The following is a 25,843-nucleotide window of genomic DNA, read 5'->3' on the forward strand; positions in this document are numbered from 1 at the left end:
TCTTAAGGTTTGTTCTTAAGAGTGAAAGGTCAGCTGTCTGACATTATTATTTACAAACAAGTTAAAAAGGCTCGTTAGTTCAGCGCAGGAAATAAATATTCTACGTGTATTTCTCTGGAGATGGGCGGCATATATCAGAATATTTCATAGTATTTTTTTGTGAAATGAAATACTTTATTGTTGCACGTGGCAAGAACACAGAGCATAAACATGTACCAGAAATGCTACTGTTGTAAAAATATAAACATTTAAGGTAGAAAAAGTTCAGATACATCAAGATGGCTACAAAAACTTTTAAGGATAACAAACAGATCTAAGGGAACCTAAGCACAAAAAGCAGTGACTAATGCAATAATGTGGATATTCATTAGACATGAATTAGGAAGTTGTTATTGATACTATACCACATTTCTTTTATGTGCTCCGATAACAGACTGCATGGTTGAATGAAATCCAACAAGAAATGCTGCTGTTATTTCAAGATAAAGATGGACATATATGGTATATGGGTGCCATATACCAACACAGTGCAGAGTAGCTACCTAAACTCTGTAAGGGAGATAGAGTATCTCGTCAATAGTTTTACATCCTCATTGAAGACAACTTTGGATGCTGTAGCTCCTCTGAAAAAGAGAGCTTTAAATCAGAAGTGTCTGACTCCGTGGTATAACTCACAAACTCGTAGCTTAAAGCAGATAACCCGTAAGTTGGAGAGGAAATGGCGTCTCACTAATTTAGAAGATCTTACCTTAGCCTGGAAAAAGAGTCTGTTGCTCTATAAAAAAGCCCTCCGTAAAGCTAGGACATCTTTCTACTCATCACTAATTGAAGAAAATAAGAACAACCCCAGGTTTCTTTTCAGCACTGTAGCCAGGCTGACAGAGTCAGAGCTCTATTGAGCTGAGTATTCCATTAACTTTAACTAGTAATGACTTCATGACTTTCTTTGCTAACAAAATTTTAACTATTAGAGAAAAAAGTTACTCATAACCATCCCAAAGACGTATCGTTATCTTTGGCTGCTTTCAGTGATGCCGGTATTTGGTTAGACTCTTTCTCTCCGATTGTTCTGTCTGAGTTATTTTCATTAGTTACTTCATCCAAACCATCAACATGTTTATTAGACCCCATTTCTACCAGGCTGCTCAAGGAAGCCCTACCATTATTTAATGCTTCGATCTTAAATATGATCAATCTATCTTTGTTAGTTGGCTATGTACCACAGGCTTTTAAGGTGGCAGTAATTAAACCATTACTTAAAAAGCCATCACTTGACCCAGCTATCTTAGCTAATTATAGGCCAATCTCCAACCTTCCTTTTCTCTCAAATTCTTGAAAGGGTAGTTGTAAAACAGCTAACTGATCATCTGCAGAGGAATGGTCTATTTGAAGAGTTTCAGTCAGGTTTTAGAATTCATCATAGTACAGAAACAGCATTAGTGAAGGTTACAAATGATCTTCTTATGGCCTCGGACAGTGGACTCATCTCTGTGCTTGTTCTGTTAGACCTCAGTGCTGCTTTTGATACTGTTGACCATAAAATTTTATTACAGAGATTAGAGCATGCCATAGGTATTAAAGGCACTGCGCTGCGGTGGTTTGAATCATATTTGTCTAATAGATTACAATTTGTTCATGTAAATGGGGAATCTTCTTCACAGACTAAAGTTAATTATGGAGTTCCACAAGGTTCTGTGCTAGGACCAATTTTATTCACTTTATACATGCTTCCCTTAGGCAGTATTATTAGACGGTATTGCTTAAATTTTCATTGTTACGCAGATGATACCCAGCTTTATCTATCCATGAAGCCAGAGGACACACACCAATTAGCTAAACTGCAGGATTGTCTTACAGACATAAAGACATGGATGACCTCTAATTTCCTGCTTTTAAACTCAGATAAAACTGAAGTTATTGTACTTGGCCCCACAAATCTTAGAAACATGGTGTCTAACCAGATCCTTACTCTGGATGGCATTACCCTGACCTCTAGTAATACTGTGAGAAATCTTGGAGTCATTTTTGATCAGGATATGTCATTCAAAGCGCATATTAAACAAATATGTAGGACTGCTTTTTTGCATTTACGCAATATCTCTAAAATCAGAAAGGTCTTGTCTGAGTGATGCTGAAAAACTAATTCATGCATTTATTTCCTCTAGGCTGGACTATTGTAATTCATTATTATCAGGTTGTCCTAAAAGTTCCCTAAAAAGCCTTCAGTTAATTCAAAATGCTGCCGCTAGAGTACTGACGGGGACTAGAAGGAGAGAGCATATCTCACCCATATTGGCCTCTCTTCATTGGCTTCCTGTTAATTCTAGAATAGAATTTAAAATTCTTCTTCTTACTTATAAGGTTTTGAATAATCAGGTCCCATCTTATCTTAGGGACCTCGTAGTACCATATCACCCCAATAGAGCGCTTCGCTCTCAGACTGCAGGCTTACTTGTAGTTCCTAGGGTTTGTAAGAGTAGAATGGGAGGCAGAGCCTTCAGCTTTCAGGCTCCTCTCCTGTGGAACCAGCTCCCAATTCAGATCAGGGAGACAGACACCCTCTCTACTTTTAAGATTAGGCTTAAAACTTTCCTTTTTGCTAAAGCTTATAGTTAGGGCTGGATCAGGTGACCCTGAACCATCCCTTAGTTATGCTGCTATAGACGTAGACTGCTGGGGGGTTCCCATGATGCACTGTTTCTTTCTCTTTTTGCTCTGTATGCACCACTCTGCATTTAGTCATTAGTGATCGATCTCTGCTCCCCTCCACAGCATGTCTTTTTCCTGGTTCTGTCCCTCAGCCCCAACCAGTCCCAGCAGAAGACTGCCCCTCCCTGAGCCTGGTTCTGCTGGAGGTTTCTTCCTGTTAAAAGGGAGTTTTTCCTTCCCACTGTAGCCAAGTGCTTGCTCACAGGGGGGTCGTTTTGACCGTTGGGGTTTTACATAATTATTGTATGGCCTTGCCTTACAATATAAAGCGCCTTGGGGCAACTGTTTGTTGTGATTTGGCGCTATATAAAAAAATTGATTGATTGATTGATTGACATCATGGCTTTAACGCTGTACAGATGGCAGTTGACTAATTTTAAGATCAAAACTTTGCATTACGTCTAGGATTATGCATGATCCATGACATTGGGTAGTTTTAATGACAATGGATGCCATAATAATAGCAATTTGTCATTTGCATGCAGTACCAAATCAATGGACGGGAACTCCACGTCTGGAATCAAATCGATGGCGCAATCGTACGGACGGTGCGGGGGAAGGGTGAGTGCCCGATCCTTGCTGAAAACGTCAGCAAGATCGTGGTACTGAACCGGCACCGCCGACAGATTGGGAGGGACTTTGACCTGCTCCTTAGCCTGGGAACCGGCAGGGACCGAGGATCCTAAACACACCCGATGGCAGGTCTCGCTCCACTGTACCACCACCCCTGACGGCCAGTCAATCCGGGGATTGTGTTTTAACATCCATGGGAACCCTAGAATCACACGGGAGGTAGAGGGAGTCACAAAAAACTCCATTTCCTCCCGATGATTCCCTGACACCACCAGAGTTACTGGTAGTGTCCTGTGTGTGATTAAAGGGAGTAGGGTGTCATCCAGTGCTCGCACCTGCAATGGCGAAGGCAGCGCCACCAGAGAGAGCCCTACCTCCCTGGCCCATCTGCTATCCAGCAGATTCCCTTCAGACCCTGTGTCTACCAGTGCTGGGGCCTGAAGGGTTAAATCCCCGCTAAGGATTGTAACTGGGAGTCGTGTGGAAATATGTGTGTGTCCCACGTGAATTTCTTGGCCCACCCTAAGCCCAGTTTCTAGGGGCGGGCGTTGGTGTTTAACCGTTCGGGGCAGTCCCTCAATTGGTGCTCAATTGAGCCGCAAACAAAACACGCCCCGCGGGGAAGCCTCCTCTGTCTATTCAGTGGTCTGAATGTGGCCCTGCTCGTGTCCATAGCTTCGTCAGCAGGGGGAGCTGTAGTCACACGGGGCGTAGAGGCCATGGAGCGTGGGAAGGGCGGACCTTTTTCGGACCCGGAAGGAAGAGGGACGGCGCGTGCCCGGCCACGCCCTTTGTCTCGTTCCCGACGGCGTTCCTCCAACCGATTGTCTAACCGTATAACAAGGTCGATAAGCCCATCCAATTCCCACGGTTCGTCCTTGGCCACCAGGTGCTCCTTCAGGACCGACGACAGTCCATTTACGAAGGTGGCGCGGAGCGCAGCGTTATTCCAGCCGGACCTCGCAGCCGCAATGTGGAAGTCGACTGCATAAGCGGCTGCGCTCCGGCGTCCCTGTCTCATTGACAGCAGCACAGTTGAAGCGGTCTCTCCCCTGTTAGGGTGATCAAACACTGTTTTGAACTCCCTCACGAACCCAGTGTATGTATGAAGGAGCCGTGAATTTTGCTCCCAAAGCGCCGTAGCCCAAGCGCGTGCCTCTTCTCGAAGCAAATTTATCACATAAGCTACTTTACTAGCATCACACGCGTACATGACGGGACGTTGTGCAAAGACGAGCGAACACTGCATGAGAAAGTCCGCGCACGTCTCCACACAACCTCCGTACGGCTCTGGGGGGCTTATGTGTGCTTCAGGGGATGGTGGGAGGGGTTGTTGAACGACCACTGGAACATTTATATCCTGCACAGGGTCGGCAGGAGGAGGAGCTGCAGCAGCGCCCTGAGCGCTCGCTGCCACTTGTGCGGAGAGAGCCTCCACCCTGCGGTTCAGGAGGATGTTTTGCTCGGTCATCTGATCCAACTGAGCCGTAAAGGCGGTGAGGATGTGCTGCAACTCACCAATCACGCCTCCTGCAGACGCCTGTGCACCTTGCTCTCCCATTGGCCGTTCAATCACTGGGTGACGCCCCTCGGAGTCCATGACGCTGGCCGAGATATCCTGTTGTGAAAGTGTAGTGACATGGACCCACAACAGGGGGCGCAAATGAACGGACAATAGAAGGAGTCAAATTTGAACACTTTACTGTTGTGAATGCCACAACCATACACAGCAGATTATAGAATGATACAAAGTCAATGGATAAAGGTGTCGTGTGGGCAGGCTCGATGATAGGAGACGTCCGTCTAGAGAAGAACCGGAACCGCACGATTTCCTCCGCCACCAAACCCGAAGGATACTGGAGCCCCCAGGTCCTGAGTCCCCCAGGTGGCCACCGTCTCCGCGTGTCGGATCTGGTACTGCTGGCGAAGAGCAAAGACAGTCAAGTGTGGGTGTGTGTACACCCAGTAACAACAACGGTGGGAATTCCACCTCCACCTCAAATCACACACTCGTGCAGCTCCTGTTTAAGCACTTATCTGGAAAGCGTGAGAGGCGAAGACGTCGGCACTCTCACAAACCCCCAATCAGCTGACAAGGCTCCACAGGACAACGGCTGCTAACAGAGCACACGTAAGTTATAATTCCTTTAGTACGGCAGAGAATATTACCTCCTTAGAAGAACGATATCTCGGCGACGTGGTGGAGGTGTCATCCTGCTTTTATCCGGGATGAAGTGCAGATGATCGGTGACAGCTGTCACAGTTGATGAGTGACAGCTGTCACCTCGGCTGTTCCTGTGAGGCGGCAGCGCCCTCTAGTGCCTGAAGCCCGCTCTTCAGGCAGGGCGCCCTCTGGTGGTGAGCCAGCAGTACCTCCTCTTCTGGCGGCCCACACAACATGTAGCATATATTATCAATGATAGAGTCAGAATGTGAAAAAGGATGATGAAAGACTGAATTCACACCATAGGTGTGGAACGGAAGATAATCACTAAAGCTTTCTTCATAGTATGTAAGTGGTTTGGGTTCAGGAGATCATGTGAATTTGCTCCATCACCTTATGCAGAAACACAGACCTGTGTATGAGAGAGAAACCTTCGTTATGTCACTCATAGGTTTTCTGAAGCGCTGGTTTGAAGCTCAAGTCTGGTTGGCTCTGGGTGTGGGCATCTTGTCAGTGCCTAACTCCTGGCCAAACTTTAAGTGGGTAAAGGGGTGGAGTGTGGGCAAGCCCTATAGGCTATAACCTAGGTGGGGTGAAAGAAACCCAAACACCCCACCGATCTTGAAGTTACCAAGTTAGTGGCTAATAAGCTGTTTGGTTTAGGTGATTGAATGCATATTTTCGCAGAATGGTTGGTGGTTCTTATGATGCCTGGCTTAAAAGCAAGCATTAACCGCTGGCTAGCGTACCCTCAATAAATAATAACCTTTTTTTGTTTTGTTTTGTAACAGGCTGGAAACATTTTTATTTTGGTTGTAAAGTTGGACATTGGGTTCTATGGGGATTGATTTACATTTTCCATTTGAGGAGTGGCAGGTTTTGGTACTTCTATGTTGGCTTCATTTTCATCAGCACCAGACGTTGTCACTACCACAAGATATACCCCCCTGCTGACCTCTTAAACCAGTGTTACTGTGGTCTGATGAGAACAGCAGCCACTTCAGCTTTTACTTCTTGCTGGTACATGTGTAGTTATGGTTATTTGTTGGAGTACGTGTGTGAAAGGGGGTTTGGACATGCTCTGAACAATTTCACAGGAAGGCATTTGATGGCCAGAACCACATCCACTGACTCCTTTCACTCCTAAATAGCAGTGGTTCTACTCTGAACTCCTTTTCACCTTGTGTTTAAGAGTGAGCCCAGCAACCCCATGAAGAAGTCTCAATTTGACCACTCTTTAATTTGATTTCATTTCCCAAGTCAAGACACAAAGTACACGATTGTGAGGTTGTTTTTTTTTGCTGTGTACTTTAGCTCTTACCACACAATATATTGCACAAGAAGTGTGATAACTGACAATCAAATCACCAGATGTGAAATGAGTCCAAACTTCATGGCATTGCTGTGATTGACTGCACACGGTGCCATTCCTTATCCACAATAATTAATTAGCACAGACACAGCATAAAGCAATTTTATGATTGCAGAAACAGCAGACTTTGACCCAAGGGTAACTGTGTAACAGTCCTAAGAGTGAGAGTTGGCATTGACCTTTAAGCTACGAGGGTGTGGTGCATAGGTGATGCTACGCAGCTGTGCGGTGCAGATGGGAAAATATCAAACACATGCTTTGAGAGGACTGTTCACCCAGCTTTAGTTTTCCCAGAAACCTGTTGACTCTGGATATGGCAAGTACATTCCTATTATGTGTAGTCTGTGCTCACAGAGCCTGTGTTGTTTTTGTTTTGTTTGTTTTTTTTCTCCCTTGTTTTTTCAGTTGTCAAACTTGGCATTCTAATTTTCATGGCGTTGACTGATCACACCAGTGTTGTTGTGATGGTCTTGTGGTCATGCTGTTTCACCTTTGCTTTACACTGTGCCGCTCTCCCTCCTCCCCCCTACCACTTTTTGAAAGTACAGCAACACCTGTTCATTTTTCCCTGCTGTTCAGGTCTACAGACCATGCATTAGCACTTTTACAGGAAACTGTTCTCTGGGGGGACACGAAAGCAGAGTGTTTTGCAAAGAGATGATGTGCACTCCTATTGTACTTGTAGGTCTGAATTTCCCATTTATACCCTTCGGCGCATCCCTAAAGTTGGAATCCAGTTCAGCAACTCTTTTGAAGCCCACATGCCCCAAGTTCACTATCTAAGATGGTTCCTCTGAGTATCAACACTACTGATAGCTGTAGTTGTTTTAAGCCCCTCTGTCTTTTATTGTGTTAGTTAAAAAAATAAAGTTTGTGCACCCAGTACAGTTGGAGGTGGAATGATTCATCTTATATTGTGATAATTGGGCACCGCAGTCTCGTTTGAGGGCGAGCGCTAAAGTGGTAAAATATGATGCATACGAGGTCTGTTCGAAAAGTAGCCGACCTTTTTTTTTTTTTTTTTCTTCTTCTTTCAAAAACCTGATGGATTTTAATCAAGCGCGCCAACCTTGAACCTTCGTGCGCATGCGTGAATTTTTTCCCGCCTGTCAATTGCGTCAGTTGCTGGCAAGCAGCATTTGTGTGAGGTCGCGTGTAGTGCGCTCGTCGGATTTTCACTGCAAGGAAAATGACGGAACGACTGGAGCAGTGCTACTGCATCAAATTTTGCCAGAAACTGGGCGACAGCCAGGTGGAAACCATTCGGAAGATTCAGACGGCTTTCGGTGACGATGCTATGGGCGTCACACAAATTAAGGAGTGGTACAACCGGTTTAAAGACGGCTGCACAACGGTGGAGAGCGAGCCACGCTCCGGTCGGCCATCAACATGCCGAAATGACCAGATCATTGCCCAAGTGAACGCTGTGGTGATGCGGGACCGTCATGTGACTATCAGAAAAATTGCGGAAGAGGTGGACATCAGCACTTTTTTTGGCACATTCCATTGTGACCGAAGATTTGGGCATGAAGAGAGTGGCGGCGAAATTTGGAACATGGAACTTTCTCTGAGATTTGAAGCAAGTTACACACAAAGTGAAAATGCAAAGAAAGTGACAGTGTGGTGGAAATCTTGCGGTTTGTTTATGACCCAGAGCTCAAACATGTCAAAGTGGTTGTGCAGGCGAGAGAACACAGCTACTCTTGTTAGGTGTATAGGCTAACACTTACGACATGACCTCTCCCATTTGCCTCGTCTTCCCTTCTCCACTGGGAACAAAAAAAAACCTGCACTTTTTGTGGCTGTTTCGGTGATTGCAGCCGAAAACAAAACAGTACACAATCTTTCCATTAGAAGTGATGCTGTTTGTGAGGAGAGACTAATACCTGGGCAGAGTGTGGGAGTGTCGGCACAAACCATTCGGGGGATGGAGGTTTCAGTGGAAACCATTTTAAAACCGGCACGTCTGCTAGTGGCGGTTGTTTATGCTTTTAAGTTTACCAAACTGGGCCAATGGTTTGTGCCTGAAACTCCCACACTCCACCCGGGGATTAGTCTCTTGGTATCTGCAGGCTGTCCCCCGATGTGGTCAGATCCTGCAATATCCCCGCAGGGGTTTCAAATGAGACTCCACTGTCCTATTGTATCATGTGGCCTGTATGGATCATACATTGTTTTTTCCTTCTTTGCCTTCTTCACCTTCTTCTTCGCCTTATTCTTCTTATTTATTATTATTATTAACAGATCGTTACTCTGGATGGCATTTCCCTGATCTCTAGTAATACTGTGAGAAATCTTGGAGTCATTTTTGATCAGGATATGTCATTCAAAGCGCATATTAAACAAATATGTAGGACTGCCTTTTTGCATTTACGCAATATCTCTAAAATCAGAAAGGTCTTGTCTCAGCGTGATGCTGAAAACTAATTCATGCATTTATTTCCTCTAGGCCTGGACTATTGTAATTCATTATTATCAGGTTGTCCTAAAAGTTCCCTAAAAAGCCTTCAGTTGGTTCAGAATGCTGCAGCTAGAGTACTGACGGGGACTAGCAGGAGAGAGCATATCTCACCCGTGTGGCCTCTCTTCATTGGCTTCCTGTTAATTCTAGAATAGAATTTAAAATTCTTCTTCTTACTTATAAGGTTTTGAATAATCAGGTCCCATCTTATCTTAGGGACCTCGTAGTACCATATTACCCCATTAGAGCGCTTCGCTCTCAGACTGCGGGCTTATTGTAGTTCCTAGGGTTTGTAAGAGTAGAATGGGAGGCAGAGCCTTCAGCTTCAGGCTCCTCTCCTGTGGAACCAGCTCCCAATTCAGATCAGGGAGACAGATACCCTCTCTACTTTTAAGATTAGGCTTAAAACTTTCCTTTTCGCTAAGGCTTATAGTTAGGGCTGGATCGGGTGACCCTGTACCATCCCTTGGTTATGCTGCTTTAGACGTAGATTGTGGGGGGGTTCCCATGATGCACTGTTTCTTTCTCTTTTTGCTCCGTATGCATCACTCTGCATTTAATCATTAGTGATCGATCTCTGCCCCCCTTCACGGCATGTCTTTTCCTGGTTTTTCCTCAGCCCCAACCAGTCTCAGCAGAAGACTGCCCCTCCCTGAGCCTGGTTCTGCGGAGGTTTCTTCCTGTTAAAAGGGAGTTTTTCCTCCCACTGTGGCCAAGTGCTTGCTCATAGGGGGTCGTTTTGACCGTTGGGGTTTTTCATAATTATTGTATGGCCTTGCCTTACAATATGGAGCGCCTTGGGGCAACTGTTTGTTGTGATTTGGCGCTATATAAGAAAAAAGTTGATTGATTGATTGATTATTATTATCATTGTGATGCCTTGAACAGGCAAATACCCTATGGAAGAAATGATCTCTTGCAGAAGAATCGTAAATAATTTTTAGTAAATGGATAAAATCAAGGATTTAAGTTTAAGCTTCAGAATAAATTATTTAAAGTTAAGCGTTCAATACAGTACTTTCTTCTGCATAATTAGTGTGAACATCGATATAATGACCATAATATGTATGAATGGGTGTGTATCTTGGAGCTAGTGTATTGCTCCAAAATGTCCAAGTATAGTCCTGTCTGTGAAAATGTTGCTGTGGTATTCTGATATACTAAATTCCACGTAATATGTTGTTTATCAACTTGTGCTGGTAATACTGGCTAACCCGGGAGATTTTGCTTGCAACAATGACTGGCTACATTGCACGACAAACAGAGCAGTAAATTAAAACACTAATGTATCTTCTGCATTATCTGTCCTCTTCCATGAGGTTTCTCTGATGCACCTCATATTTCAGTGGCACTCTACACTTTAGCTTATTTTCTGACCTGTAGTGTTGTTGATGAAATTTGAATACATTAACATCAGGTGTGACATCATTCCCAGTCTTGATTTGCAGCCTTTAAGGTAAATGTTATAATATGGCACAAGATCATCACTTTACTGGTGGGATACTTGTTGCAGGTGGGATTGTCCCTAATTTTGATTTTGTAATGTGTTCTTAAATTTTCAGAAAACAGCTCCTGTCCCAAGAGCAAACCGGTTGTTCACCTTAATAGAAGATAAACTATCTGGCATTAACAGATTTGACACTCCTGCGTGTCCATTTCCAATATGCATAAATTTTAGATAAATGTGATGATAATTAGATCAAACCAAAATTGGTGGGACTGGGCAGATGTAATTGTACTGTTGGCTTATCCGTTTCATGTTGTCCTGTAGGTTCCTCTTGACTCGCCTCTGTGTGGTACACTCCACATATGCCAAACAAGGTTTTTGGCATTTGTGAATTAATTGTTTTTATAATTAATAACTTGAAGGAACACTTGTATTATGGCTTTAACAGTAAATGGGGCAGGATGGAACAGGTTACAGATGAATGCAGTACTTCAGGGGACCGAATTGCCAGCACACAGCAGATTTGGATTTTGTTTGTTTGTTATGAGCTGATTTATTTGAAACAGGATGCTGTAAGAGAAATAAGTCACTTTAGTAATGGTCCAAGATTATTTTAACGTTGTGATATTGGGCATTTTTTATTTTAATAGCTTCTAAATTATTCAGTTATCATGACAAGCAGAGAGCACACATACATAACAGATTGCAGTGCTGCTACAAATAGTTATTTTCTCTGAATAAAAATAATAAAAACAATTTCTGACCTCCAGATACTTTTAGGGAAAAAAACAGAATAATGATAATCATCCTCACAATAACAGAGGTCTTTGCCACTTTGGGGCTTGGACAACTAAAATCAGTTATTTATTGCTTTTGAATAGTTTATTGTAATGTCATGAATAGTGCCCCCTCTCTGTTTCTCAGAGCCCAAGGAGCTATTCCTAGAAGCATCTTCAAATTGCTTTTTTTTTTTGTCCAAACTAAAGTTGAGTGCCCGCAGATATTCCTGCTCCAACATTAGGGGCCACTGCGTCGTATTTAATCAAAGCAACATATAATTATGTAACACTGATTCTAGAGAGTGGACGCTGTTGGCTCTTGGTGCCAGTATGAGCTCCGAGTATAATTAAATGTTCTCACTTATCTTGTTAATGCTTTGCTTCGGAAATTGTGCAAAACACCACCTGAGCAATTTAGGCTTTTGATTACTGTGCAGGAAGGGAATGGCCATCTTGAAAAGTATTATTTCCTCCCCTGTGCTCCTTGGGGAAATAAGCCATTTAGTTCAGTCAATAAGTCACTGTGTCAGCCTTTAGATTGCAATCTACATGGAAATCTTGGTCAGTCTTGTGATTCAAGCTTTGGTCACAACCACTTGTCCATCATGTACAGTTTGTTCTGAAAATACTCAGTTGCAAGTTAGTACATAGAGGACACGTAGTTTGACTGCACCCAAAATTATATAAGTGCTGCTTTGTCAGGGTAAAATATCTTCCAGGATTATCACCTATCACGATTCTGTACATGTCATGATGATACATAATTACTTCACTGTTTCTACTAATGATGTGGAAAGTAATCTGTGGTGAATGTTTTAATTTAAAAGCAACAGCTTATTCTTTAGTGTAAATTGTAATCTATGATGTTATCCATTTCCTTCTTGTATATTTTAATCTTTAATGATTCTTCTGCAAGATGTGGTTGTTTCTTCAGTGCAGTAGTTGACTTTTCATGATGCTAATAAAAAAGATTCATTGCAGCCTTCACAGTAGGATTCATGATGTATTGTTACAGCTCTATTCTCTAGGGGAAACTGTTCTGTTTGCCATCTTTTCAGAACTGAATGTCAATTGTTGGTTCCAGTTTTTTCAAGATTTACAACCCATCGATTATTAGTCTAGAACATTTGAAAGTCTTAAGTTAGGTGCAAGTATCAAGCAAGGAAGAAATGTCCCAAGATGATTCAGTTGCCTCAAGTGGAGGAGTTTAAGTATCTCAGGGTCTTGTTCACGAACGAGGGACGGATGGAGCGTGAGATTGACAGACGGATCAGTGCAGCATCTGCAGTGATGCGGTCGCAGTGTCGGACCGTCATGGTGAAGAGAGAGCTGAGCAGGGGGGCAACGCTCTCGATTTACCGATCGATCTACGATAAGGATCCAGCTGAGGTGGCTCGGGCATCTTTTCCAGATGCCCCCTGGACGCCTCGCTGGAGAGGTGTTCCGGGCACGCCCCATTGGAAGGAGGCCCCGGGGAAGACCCAGGACACGCTGGAGGGACTACGTCTCTCGGCTGGCTTGGGAAGGCCTCAGGGTTCCCCCGGAGGAGCTGGGGGAGGTGTGTGTGGATCGGGAGGTCTGGGTGGCTGTGCTTGAGCTGTTGCCCCCGCGACCTGACTCTGGATAAAGCGGAAGAAAATGGATGGATGGATGGATTCAATTGCTAATGCCAGTCAAATAGGGGTGTGTCAATACATGTATTTATATTAAACCGTATGGTATGCACGCGATGGTTCGGTGCACAGAACTGCACACAGAATACATGGTGCAACTCTGCACAACATGATGATAGATGCGTGCGTATTTGTTTACATAAATCACACATTTCATCTCATTTCCACAGACTTTGTGTCACTCTAGTTCCATGATCTGTGCAGGAGGCGTTGGAAGCTACCCACTGGATTATTCCAGTCAGACATTTTGGAAGCATAAATGGAATTGGTTAATTTACCTTTTTCTTCCAAAATTCAAACCTAAAACTGAAAGTGTACCAAACCTGCATTTGTGTTGAATTATGCTCCCTGGATTAAATCAGTGCGCATTCGAGTTTATAGAAAAATCTCCACCAATTTATAAGTCGACGTTTTATATAAATTAGAGTAAAATTTCACGGACAAGACGGCTGCCAAATAGTGACACTGCGCACAACGATGACTAATCTGTAGAGTGATGTTTTATGAGATGGCGTCATTTGCACAAAAATAAAACAAAATTAAAATGGATAATATATTGAAGGGAGTCTGGCTCCACACATTGACATGTAAACAAACAAAACACCAAGTGCTGCACAGTAAATTTATCCCACCGCGAATAAGAAATGAGATCCAATTCATAAACTTTTAATGAAAAAAGTTTTTGTTTATACTTTGTCTCACAGTACTGAAGTGTCTGACGGCAGCTCTCATGCTGCTGTACCAAACTGTGACGTAACACAAGTATGAACTGAACTGTGACTTCTGTGTACCATGACATCCCTACAATCAAAACCTGTACCTTTTTACTTGGCTTCATTAAACCAGTGAAATTACGTCTGTTGTTCACTGGCTAATGCAGTTTGCACCTGCATTGATGTTTTATGAATATGTTAGATCTCTCAAACAAAGTTCAGAAGTCATAATCTAGAATCTGGTGGGCCCTATGTGATTGTTGTCCAGTCACTTATATGTTGGCCAGTCGGGTTGAAATTGAATCACTAATTCCTAGTAACAGGCTTAACAGTCTGCAGGGTTATATTTGAAAGAACAAACCCACCAGGTGGTTTTGTTGACACAATTTGATTTGATACAGAGCTATGTGCCTGGTGAACATATTTTTGGTGACCATATTAAATATTTTTTTTTAGGTTGTTATGTGACTTTATAATCACTTCTCTGTTTCCTTTGGATGCATTTATTGTCATGCTCTGTGTTTTTTTCTTTTTCCTTTCTTTGTTCCACCAGAATTTCAGAGCTGATCCAGAGAAGCTTTTCACCAAGTTGGATAAGATAGGAAAAGGCTCCTTTGGTGAGGTGTTTAAAGGCATCGAAAATCGGACTCAGAAAGTTGTGGCCATTAAAATTATTGATCTGGAGGAAGCTGAGGATGAAATCGAAGACATTCAACAGGAGATCACAGTTCTCAGCCAGTGTGACAGTCCTTTTATTACTAAGTATTTTGGATCATATCTCAAGGTAAGATGACACAATCTCAGAATGGGATTCAAAAGTGGAGCCACAGATTGCATGTGCATTGTAGTTAGGTGAGTTTGTTTTTGTGTTTTGCAGGCTGCTGTAGGGAAATCATACACAATGTAATAGAACCAATAACAGATATCTCCAGTTTGTCTCATGCTACCTTTCTCTTTTTGTCCCTTGTTGTTGCAATGACCTGCACACCACCACCACTTAATGTGTTGGGCCCAATTAGCACCATAAGACACCGTTAGATTGTACAGAAACAAGAATTCGCAGAATCTACCTCTGCTGCCATGTTTTTGTCCAAAGGAAGTGAAAACTATTTACTGCAGATGTTTGTGTCCTGATCTGCTTTTTTCTTACGTTGCAGTTTTTTTTTTTTAGTTTTTTTTTCAATTACAGTGTGCTTCGGATAAAAGCACTTGAAAATGAATCAGTGTTGGCAAAACAGCAACACTGGGACTTCGAGGTATTTTAGGCACCTGTAATAGCGATATTGATGAAGAGTGATTACATGAATCAGTTGCAAACCATAGTTGACGTTCACACCACAAGCGGTAGTGCTCAAAGTGCCTCTGACAGCATTTACCATGGCACTTAGCAGTGGTGGATGTAAGTGATGGTCCATTACTGTATGCTATGTTGCCAGCTGAAGAAGGAAAAATAAGGCTGTATAAGTGCAGTTCATCATGCGTATGGGCTGTTTTACAATCAGGGTACATAAGTGGATTTTAAAGATAAAGTTTGGTTTAATGACAAGGTGGAAATGACCAACAAAGTTTAGTTTGCCGTACATGGATAACTACTACTGGTCTGTCAGCAGCAATGCTCATTTGGTTTGGTATTCCCATTTGTTTGTCAGCAGAACTCTAATTATATACCAGTTTTTAACAAAATATCTGTCATTTCCATGATGTCTAATTTTGATGGGCTGCCAGGACCGTTATTTATTTCGTAGATAACCACTAAATGGACTAATTTCCCTATCAAAGCCTACTTTATTAACAATCTAACTCCCAGGATCTTTGCCCAGTGGGGAAATGACCTGTAGCAGGCATTCAAAAATAAAATGTCTGTCAAAAATGTCCTGTCTGGTAATAGAGTGCATTTCAAAGTCAAGTATCAGTGTTATGTGAATAATTTTTTTTCTTTTTTTTTTTGAAAGAGGTAATCACTGTGATGCCACAAAAGGATATGTACGTAATTTGCTCAAATGTCTTTAATATCGGAGTGTAACTCTCCGTCTGTCAAAAACTGTCCTCTCCAGAAATGCTCATAGTCCATTGCTATTTTAGAATGTAGAAACACAATAGCAGTTGTATACTCTGAGTAAATACTTACCATCAACTGTTTTTAGTAGATAGTATATATGGGTAGATTGCACTAATTGTAGTCTATAATTTACACAACAATTATCATAGTCAAAACAGAATCCTCTCTGGAAAGGTTTTACTGTAATTTCTGGGCTATAGAGCGCACCTGAATGTTAGCCACACCCAACAATTTTAAAAAGAAAAAGAAATTGTTCATAAATAGGCTACACTTGTCTATAAGCCGCGGGTCTCCACATTGTAACATGAGATATTTACACAGAAAGATGTTAGAAAGATTTTTTTTTTTTTACTTTTAATTAAATATGTACCGTAAATACTTTTTCCCTGAAGTGTTACACGGAAATATTAACGTGCGTACGCACGGTGTCTCTACTCCACATGGAGAACTGAGTAATTTTAACCTTTTCTTGAGATTTCATCACGTGCAGGGCCGACATCGGATGGAGTCTGTGGTAATTGAGAGGTTAATGAGGCACTGTGACATTTTGACTTGTTGCGCCATAAGTATACGAGGTCTGTTAGAAAAGTATCGGACCTTTTTTCTTTTTTTTTTCTTTCTTTTTTTTCCCCAAAAACCTGTGGTTTTGAATCAAGCCTGCTTGCATGAGCCAACCTTGAACCTTCGTGCGCATGCGTGAATTTTTTCACACCTGTCGATTGCGTAATTTGCTGGCAAGCAGCTTTTGTGTGAGGTCGTGTGTAGTGCTCTCGTCGGATTTTCATTGCAAGGAAAATGACGGAACGACTGGAGCAGCGCCGCATCAAATTTTGCCAGAAACTGAGCGACAGCCAGGTGGAAACCATTTGGAAGATTCAGACGGCTTTCAGTGGCTTTTCAGTCGTGTGACTATCTGAGAAATTGCGGAAGAGGTGGGCATCATTTTTCAGAGTCCAGCATGTCCTGTGAGGCTTCAACACGAAGGCGCTTTTGCTCTGTCAGCAGCGGCACGAATTTCGCTGCAACTCCTTTCATGGCCAGATCTTCACAATGGAATGTGCTGAAAAAGTGCTGATGTCCACCTCTTCTGCAATTTTTCGGATAGTCACACAATAGTCCCGCATCACCACAGCGTTCACTTTGGAAATTATCTGGTCATTTCAGCATGTTGATGGCCGACCAAAGCGTGGCTCGCTCTCCACTGTTGTGTGGACGTCTTTAAACCGGTTGTACCACTCCTTAATTTGTGTGACACCCAGAGCATTGTCACCGAAAGCCGTCTGAATCTTCCAAATGGTTTCCACCTAGCTGTCGCTCAGTTTCTGGCAAAATTTGATGCGGTGCTGCTCCAGTTGTTCCGTCATTTTCCTTGCAGTGAAAATCCGACGAGCGCACTACACGCGACCTCACACAAAGGCTGCTTGCCAGCAAATGATGCAATCGACAGACGTGAAAAAAGTCACGCACGCGCACGAAGGTTCAAGCTTGGCTCACGCAAGCAGGCTTGATTCAAATACATCAGGTTTTTGTTTTTTTTTTAAAAAAAGGTCCGATACTTTTCTAACAGACCTCGTATATGCAGACATTTGACAGGTCTGAAACTTTGAACATTTAAGTACCCCAGTCAGCAGTTAGATATGGATAAATAACTTGACCAAAGTAACCACTTGATTTATTTATTTATTTGTTTGTTTGTTTGTTTGTTTGTTTGTTTGTTTGGAGCCAGTGACACATACTTGTGTACCCTGACTGTGAAACAGACTGTATGCATTTTATCACAAATCTTTAAAGTCATAGTCCTCAAGAGCCACTCGGTTGTATTTGTACCCCCCTGCAAACAAAGGTTTGGGGGTTAGATGGGAATCACCCTGTCTGTCCATGTGTCCATGAGTCTTCTCAGTGCTTCTAAGCAGGCTGTTGTATTTCAGTAAAGCTTCACACAGTGGTAGCAGACTACATGAAGATGTGCATAAAGGAAAATGATTGCAAACATCTTCACTTAGACTTTTTTATTTAAAAAAAAAAATCATATTTGTCAATTAAATGTATACCTGTTGGGCTGTTCAATATAGACGTTAATTCAGGTGTTTCATCACAAAAGATTTACTACCACTTATATATAATACATACAGCCACCAACTTGTATGTCAAAGCAGGGTCATCATTTTATGAACTTGTTCCCATATCTCCAGTTTATCCTGTTTTGAGTTTTTGCAGGGGCCAGTGTTTTAATCGTGTAAAGAGCGACATCATAGCAGATGGTGGTAGTCACCTGTTATGCTGTTGCCAGTAATCCATTCATTGCAGGTCACATCTGGGCACATGCACTGGTGCCCTGTATTGTAGCATCCACCACATTAATGGCAGATTAAACAAATGTTTTTTTTTTTTGTTGTTTTTTTTTTTTTTTTTTGCTGCAGCTGCTGGAAAAAGAAAGTGGTTCACATGTCAACAGTGGTTCATCTTGAATGTAGCCTAATCCTGCAATCATTACAAGGAATGATGTTCTGGGAAAGTACACACTGAAGAGATGAATCTCAGAGCACACATTATAAATATAAACAGTGTGTTATATAATTCAGAACCAGCTGATTGGTTAACTTAGAAATTTCTCTTCACTGTGCTAGTCACTAGGTGTTACTGGTTTCACAATCCACCACAGTTTGAAAACCACAAAAATTTCCTTTTTGATGGCATGGACTCTGCAAACAAAGCTGACGTCATTTCACAAGGTTCAGTTACTGAGGTTTGCATTAAAACTCACGAATCTTGGCCAAAGGAGTGTCCATATATTATCTTTAATATACAGGGTGAACACAAAAACACTCCTTGGTTTCAAATATGTATAATGTCCGAAGTCACATGAATAATTTTACAATTTTGGTATCAACAGTTGCAAAAACTCAAAGGTTTTTTTTCTGTTTTGCAGATTCTTCTTCAAAATTCCCGTTCCCTGCGTCAATAAAACAGTCAGATTCTGTGGAGATTTTCAAGTCCAGACTTAAGACGCACTTATTTTTCCTTTCATATGGCTAGCATACTGGTACAGTTTTGTTTTATGCTTTTTACTCTTTTAATTAATTTATTAGTAATTGGAGTGGGCTGCGGCCTCAACTTTACCTAAATTCTGGGTCTTTTAGTGAAATTTAGGGCTAGTGGCCGGTGATCACCTTAGTATTTCTCTGTTTTTCTTGTTGTTTAATGCTGGCAAATTATACAGTATTTTTTGTCTTTCTAATGTCTGATTCAGTTTTTTTTTTTCTCTGTTTAAGGTGCAGCTCCATCCAGAGATGGGAGTTGTATTCGTGTTGGCGATCCTCCTGTCCTGTGCACCGATAGCTTTTCTTGTATATTCGTCTGTGAATTGTTCAGTGAATTATTTATGTAATTTACGTTTGTAGCATGGCCCAAGCAGAGGGTTACCCCTTTGAGTCTGGTCTGCTTGAGGTTTCTTCCTCAGAGGGAATTTTTCCTTATCACTGTTGCTCTGGGGGTTGGTAAGGTTAGACCTTACTTGTGTGAAGAACTTTGAGGCAACTTTGTTTTGATTTGGCGCTATATAAATGAAAATAAATTGAAATTGAAAGTTGAGTGTTTTTGTGTTCACCCTGTATTTTGATTATCTAAATAAATAAAATAAAATATTCTGACAGCCATATCTTACAGCTCTCATACATAATGCAACAAACTTTGTGGGGATTTGGAGTATGTAAACTGTAAGTAATTGCACATTTCATAATTTAGGTAATTGGATTGACTTCACTTCTTCATCCGTTGAATTTGCTCTAGCAGCTGCCATGGTCACCAATGTTTGTATTTGTGACCAATGGCAATTGTATACAGATTGGTGACCAATGTCACCAATCTGTATACAATCGGATCAGTTTTCTGTCCATTTTTTCAGCATTGCAAAAAGACATCACACTTCATTATGTGCCTTGAGAATTTTTTATGGCATCACACTTGCACACCTGATTTGTAATTTTAATGTACCATATGGACTGAATGACTGATGTGTTTTTCAGGGTACAAAGTTATGGATTATTATGGAGTATTTGGGTGGAGGATCAGCCCTGGATTTGGTAAGTCTGTAAGTAAATATACTATGTAGTAAAAGATTCTGCCTCTAAAATTCAAGACATTGCCACTGTTTTCATATTATAATCTGTGCAGCCTTTGAAAGGGACTTTCTGACTTATCTGTTCTTCTAGTTAGAACCTGGGGCCTTGGATGAAAGTCAAATTGCCACAATTCTGAGGGAGATTCTGAAGGGTCTTGAGTACTTACATTCTGAGAAGAAAATCCACAGAGATATCAAAGGTACAGCTGTGTGCACTTTCCTTGTTTTTGGTTAGGGCCCCTTCACACATAGTATGAATAAGTCCAGATCAGGGCGACTCACGGTGGAACAGCTCGTATGAGCGAACCACCAAAACATTGAGACAACAGGCAAGCATCAAAGATCCCGCTGCAACAGTGTTGTGCACGTGCGAGCAGGAACACAGTGCGAGCAGCTGGGATGTGGTGCACCACAGGATGTTGATACATGACTGAAAGTGGCGTATTTGTCACACGGCTTGTCATATAGTCCTGCGCCGCTCACAGGACACCCATGTCTGGCCCGACAGAGGTGACATTTAGATCGCCTGCTGCATGTCCACATGAACTGACGGTCCATTTCTCCAGCCCATCGCAAAACCCATATATGTTTTTATGTTTTTCCACATGAGGATGGCAAGCACACACACGCCTGTGCGTCTGTCAAAATATGGTACACGTTTTGCAGCTGTGACGTCCAGCACCAGAGATGTCTCAAGAGCTGTTGGCAGCCAGCTACGCCCCTGTCCGTTAGGCACACAGACCTAGGTGTCACTCTGTGATCAGATGAGAGGTGCCTCGCCTACAGGGTGTGCGTGAACCACACACATGCCATGTGTTAGGGGGCATGTGAAACACACGCACACGTGTTGTCTGGGGAGCCAACACTCTGGCACACCACATGCGTACTTGGCAACATCACACTCATGGGGCACTTAAACAAATTTCACCGCCAACTTGAAAGTGATTGTCTGCTGACTGTTGTTGTGTTAATAGTGCGAATGGCCACACGTTTTCTAAGTGCCAAGCGAGCAGTGTTAGATGTTTGTGCGTGTCACCTGGAATTTGGCCAACACCTGCCGCGAGAGGGATCGAATGGGCTCTCACAGCGTGCGCTCCCTTTCAGCCACTGGTGTGTGCAAATAGTTGTAGCAACAGGTGTACGATGCGTTGGAGGCAACTACGATTTTACACGTATTGCATACGATTCCTGCTTCACGCACAATTCATGCGCAATTCAACCACATTCGTACTATGTGTAAAGTGGCCCTTAATAACGTCATGATGTCATTATGATGGCACGTTTTCCATCTTGTTAATAATCTTGAGGAGAAGCTGCGGGGTGCTTTGGCGTCAATGGTTATGAGCTGTTTGAAAAAGGTTTTAACAGTGAATTCTACGCCACTTGTATCATCTTAATGTGACTTCTGAGATGAACAGATTTGTCTTATTCTAACACTGATCAGTTCCCCTTTCATACCTAAATATGAACTTCACACGGCTGCTGTTTTATTTAATGTCTCCTGGTTGCTGCAAAGGGAGTCAGTTGGTTCAGTTACTCACTAAAACATTTTATAGAAGACTATATGACTTATTTCATTATCATTGATGTGTATTTATTTATTTTTTCCTTGGCTTTCAGCTGCAAATGTGCTGCTGTCAGAACAAGGTGAGGTGAAGCTGGCAGACTTTGGAGTGGCAGGACAATTGACAGACACTCAAATAAAAAGGAACACATTTGTTGGCACTCCCTTCTGGATGGCACCTGAGGTCATAAAGCAATCGTCCTATGGCTCAAAGGTCAGCATGATCCTATTTTCATCATGTTGTAAAGGAGCTCTGAAGTGCACACTTTTTATGTAATTCATCTATTTACTGGAAACTTTTGTAGGAATTTTAATTTCTACAAAAATCTCTTTAGTGCTTTAGTCTGTTACACAGTGTTTAGTCTGTAACACATAGATGTGCTCATTGATTGAGCACATCTATGTGTTAATTATCTATGGGTTGCGCAGGGAGAGTGGAAAAATCATGCATGGCAGATTTGGGCAGCCCTGGACTAGAGCAAGAAAAGAGAATTGTAAATTATAATATCATAATTTTCAAAAAACCTGCCGAATGTGTGTGTGTGATATATATATATATATATATATATATATATATATATATATATATATATATATATATATACTTTTATAATTTTTCTTTTCTGTCAACACAGATGCGGTCGCAATTAACATACTGCACATAACGGCTATGATTTTTTCCAACTTTTTAAAGGGTATCTAACCCCTTTAAACTTTATCAGTGTAGCACATGATCATGCCAAGGTATTTGTAAAACAGCTGAAACCAAAAGCTGGGCTCTTGACTAAAGTGTGTATGTTTGTGGAATTTTAACAAGGTCCTGACGACAAACGATTGAGTTGTAGTGCTCTCAACACTGACGGCATAATTCACTTTCTTATAAGTGTTCTGTTATGTGCTATGTTGTGATTCATGTAATAGTAGCGGTCCCTTTAAGAGTTCGGGTGACGTGTTCTGTTTCCGGTTTTTCTGTTGGCGTTTTTCTGTTTGTAGTCTGTTAAAAACGTGCAGCGCCATGTTTGTAGTCTGTTAATAAACGCGACTAAAAGAGTCTTAATGTGAGAAGTTTCGGCTCGTCTTTTCGCCAAAAGACAACTTCTACACTGGTGACCCCGACGTTTGTTTACTGGACGTATCCAGATCGCCATGAACATCAACGCTGTGTCTCTCAAGCTCCCCGGATTCTGGGAATCTTCTGCTTCAGCCTGGTTCGCTCAGACTGAGGCACAGTTTGCCTTGCGTCAGATCACCGCTGACGAAACTAAATACTACTACGTGGTATCTGCCCTCGAACGTTCTACGGCATCGAGAGTGGTGAGCCTTCTTAAATGGCCTCCTCTGACGGAAAAGTATGAAACTCTGAAGGAATACTTACTTCAAACATTCGAACTGTCTGACGCTGAGAGGCCAATAGGCTTTTCTCTCTTCAAGGGCTCGGTGACAGCAAGCCCTCAGAGCTAATGGACAGAATGCTCGACCTGCTTGGCGATAACAAGCCAGATTTCCTTTTCCTCCACCTTTTCCTACGCCAACTGCCTGCTCATGTGAGAGCTGCTTTGGCCAACACTGCCAGCACTGATTGCAGAGCACTGGCTGCTGAGGCTGACAAGTGTTTCCTGGCAAGTCAGCAGCCCTGCGCAGCCGCCCTCCTCCCTGCTTGTGCTGTATCAGAGGTACTGGATGATCATATGCTCATCGCAGCAGCAGCCCCGCGTTGGCAGCAGTCTTCAGGTGTGTGCTTCTACCATGCCAGGTTTGACAGCAAGGCCAAACGATGCCGCTCTCCATGCAGCTTCAGTGGAGTGGGAAACGCCAAGGCCGGCGCTCACTAGTGGCCGTGAGCGTTGGCCATGCCGGCAGGCTGCTCTTCATCCACGACTCCGTCTCCGGCCGAGGCTTCCTCTGCGACACAGGTGCACAGCAGAGTCTACTGCCTGCTTCACAGGTGGACGTGGTAGCTGACACCCACGGCCCCCCCATGGTAGCCGCCAATGGTAGCCCCATCCGTACGTACGGCACAAGGCATGTTGAACTGTGTTTTGGGGGCCAACGCTTTGGCTGGGACTTTGTGACTGCCAGAGTAGCCGTTCCCCTCTTAGGGTCAGATTTTTTGTGTACATATGGACTGTTGGTGGATGCTAAAAATCAGCGCTTGATCGACGCCGTCACTTTCTGTTCGTATACATGCGCAATCAGCGACTCTGATGCACTGCACCTCTCCAGCCTGCTCTCTGTCATGGACAGTTTCCAGCGTCTGCTCGCCGAGTTCCCAGCACTCACGCAGCCCACCTTCTCCTCTTCTACAGCCAAGCACGGTGTCGAGCATCACATTGACACCACTGGCCTGCCTGTATACGCTCGACGCCTCGAGCCGAACAAGCTTGCCGTGGCCAAGACAGAGTTCGAGTCCATGGAGCGTCTGGGGATTGTTTGACGCTCCAACAGTCCTTGGGCCTCCCCGCTACACCTTGTCCCCAAGCCGGGGGGGGGGGGCTGGCGTCCTTGCGGGGACTACCGACGGCTCAACGACGCGACAACACCTGACCGCTACCCAGTGCCCCACATCCAGGATTTTTCAGCACACCTGGCTGGTAAGGTCATTTTTTCAAAGGTGGACCTGATCAGAGGATACCATCAAGTGCCCGTACACCCTCTCGACATCCCAAAAACAGCTGTAATCATGCCGTTTGGTTTGTTTGAGTTCCTGCACACCCTGTTTGGGCTCAAAAATGCTGCTCAAAGTTTCCAGCGGCTCATGGACTCTGTGTTACGGGATCTGCCTTTCGTGTTTGTGTACCTTGATGACATCCTGGTGGCCAGTTCATCACCTTCAGAGCACCTTTCGCACCTTCACACTCTGTTCGAGCGACTTACCGAGCACAGGCTCATCATCAATTCAGCCAAGTGCGAGTTCGGCCTGTCCACCATAGACTTTCTGGGGCACAGAGTCACAAAGGACGGGGTCGTTCCTGTTCCGTCAAAAGTGGAGGCCATCACTACTTTCCCACACCCAGTCACTGTCAAAGCCTTGCAGGAGTTCCTAGGCATGGTTAACTTCTACCACCGTTTTCTCCCCAGGGCCGCCCAAATCATGCGACCCTTGTACGAGGCTCTGAAAGGCGGCAAGCCTAAGCACACTGTGGGCTGGAGCCCGGAAAGAGACAAGGCTTTTGCAGACGCTAAGACAGCCCTGGCTAACGCCGCCATGTTGGCCCTGGCTAACGCCGCCATGTTGGCCCATCCCGCCTCCTCCGCCCCAGTCGCACTTACCACGTACGCCTCAGACTACGCGGTCGGTGCGGTTTACGAGCAGTGGGTGGGTAATGCCTGTCAGCCTCTCGCCTTTTTCAGCAGGCAGTTGCGTCCCAGTGAACGGAAGTATAGCACCTTCGATCGGGAGCTACTTGGGGTGTACCTCGCCATCCAACACTTTCGTTCACTGCTGGAGGGACGCCAGTTCACCGTTTTTGTGGACCACAAGCCTCTGACTTTTGCCATGTCCAAAGTCACTCAGCCATGGTCGGGCAGGCAACAGCGGCAGCTGACTTACATTTCGGAGTTCACGACGGACATTGCACACCTTTCTGGAAAGCACAACCATGTCGCAGATTGCCTCTCCCGCGCTGTTGCGGGGGCGGTCCACCTCGGCCTGGACTATGGCAGCAGAGCAGGCCACAGACCCGGACGTGCAGGCTTGCCATTTATCCGTTACTGGGCTGCAGCTGCAGGATGTGGCATTCGGCGATGCTGGCACCACTCTGCTTTGCGACATCTCCATGGGTTCTCCTAGGCCTGTTGTGCCTGCGAAGCGGAGGCGACCTGTTTTTGACGCCATCCATGGCCTCTCACACCCTGGAACCAAGGCCTCACAACGGCTGGTGGCAGCCAAGTTTGTGTGGCACGGTCTTAAAAAGGATGTGAGGGACTGGGCAAACACCTGTGTGGAGTGCCAACGTGCCAAATTACACCGCCACACCAAAGCGCCACTGGAACAGTTTCAAGTGCCAGAACAACGTTTTGACCACGTCAGCATCGACCTAGTTGGCCCACTTCCACCCTCACAGGGTTACACTCATGTGCTCACTATGGTCGACAGGACCACACGGTGGGCAGAGGCTGTTCCACTGTCATCTATAACATCGGCTGATGTGGCACGGGCATTTATTGGCACCTGGGTGTCCCGTTTTGGCACCCCATCAGACATTTCCT

General features: G+C 43.8%; 1 protein-coding gene across 2 annotated transcripts in view; it reads left to right on the forward strand.

Moving 5' to 3' along the window:
• stk24a (serine/threonine kinase 24a (STE20 homolog, yeast)) overlaps positions 1–25,843 on the forward strand; it is a 34,050-nt gene that overhangs the window by 462 nt on the left and 7,745 nt on the right. For both annotated transcript variants that reach the window (XM_034186733.1, XM_034186734.1), the window contains exons 2-5: positions 14,445–14,675; positions 19,976–20,032; positions 20,162–20,270; positions 21,691–21,848. In XM_034186733.1, the coding sequence (XP_034042624.1) occupies positions 14,445–14,675; positions 19,976–20,032; positions 20,162–20,270; positions 21,691–21,848 (555 nt within the window). The remainder of the gene's footprint in view (positions 1–14,444; positions 14,676–19,975; positions 20,033–20,161; positions 20,271–21,690; positions 21,849–25,843) is intronic.

Source organism: Thalassophryne amazonica, chromosome 14 (genome assembly GCF_902500255.1).
Source record: "Thalassophryne amazonica chromosome 14, fThaAma1.1, whole genome shotgun sequence".
NCBI classification, from domain to species: domain Eukaryota; kingdom Metazoa; phylum Chordata; class Actinopteri; order Batrachoidiformes; family Batrachoididae; genus Thalassophryne; species Thalassophryne amazonica.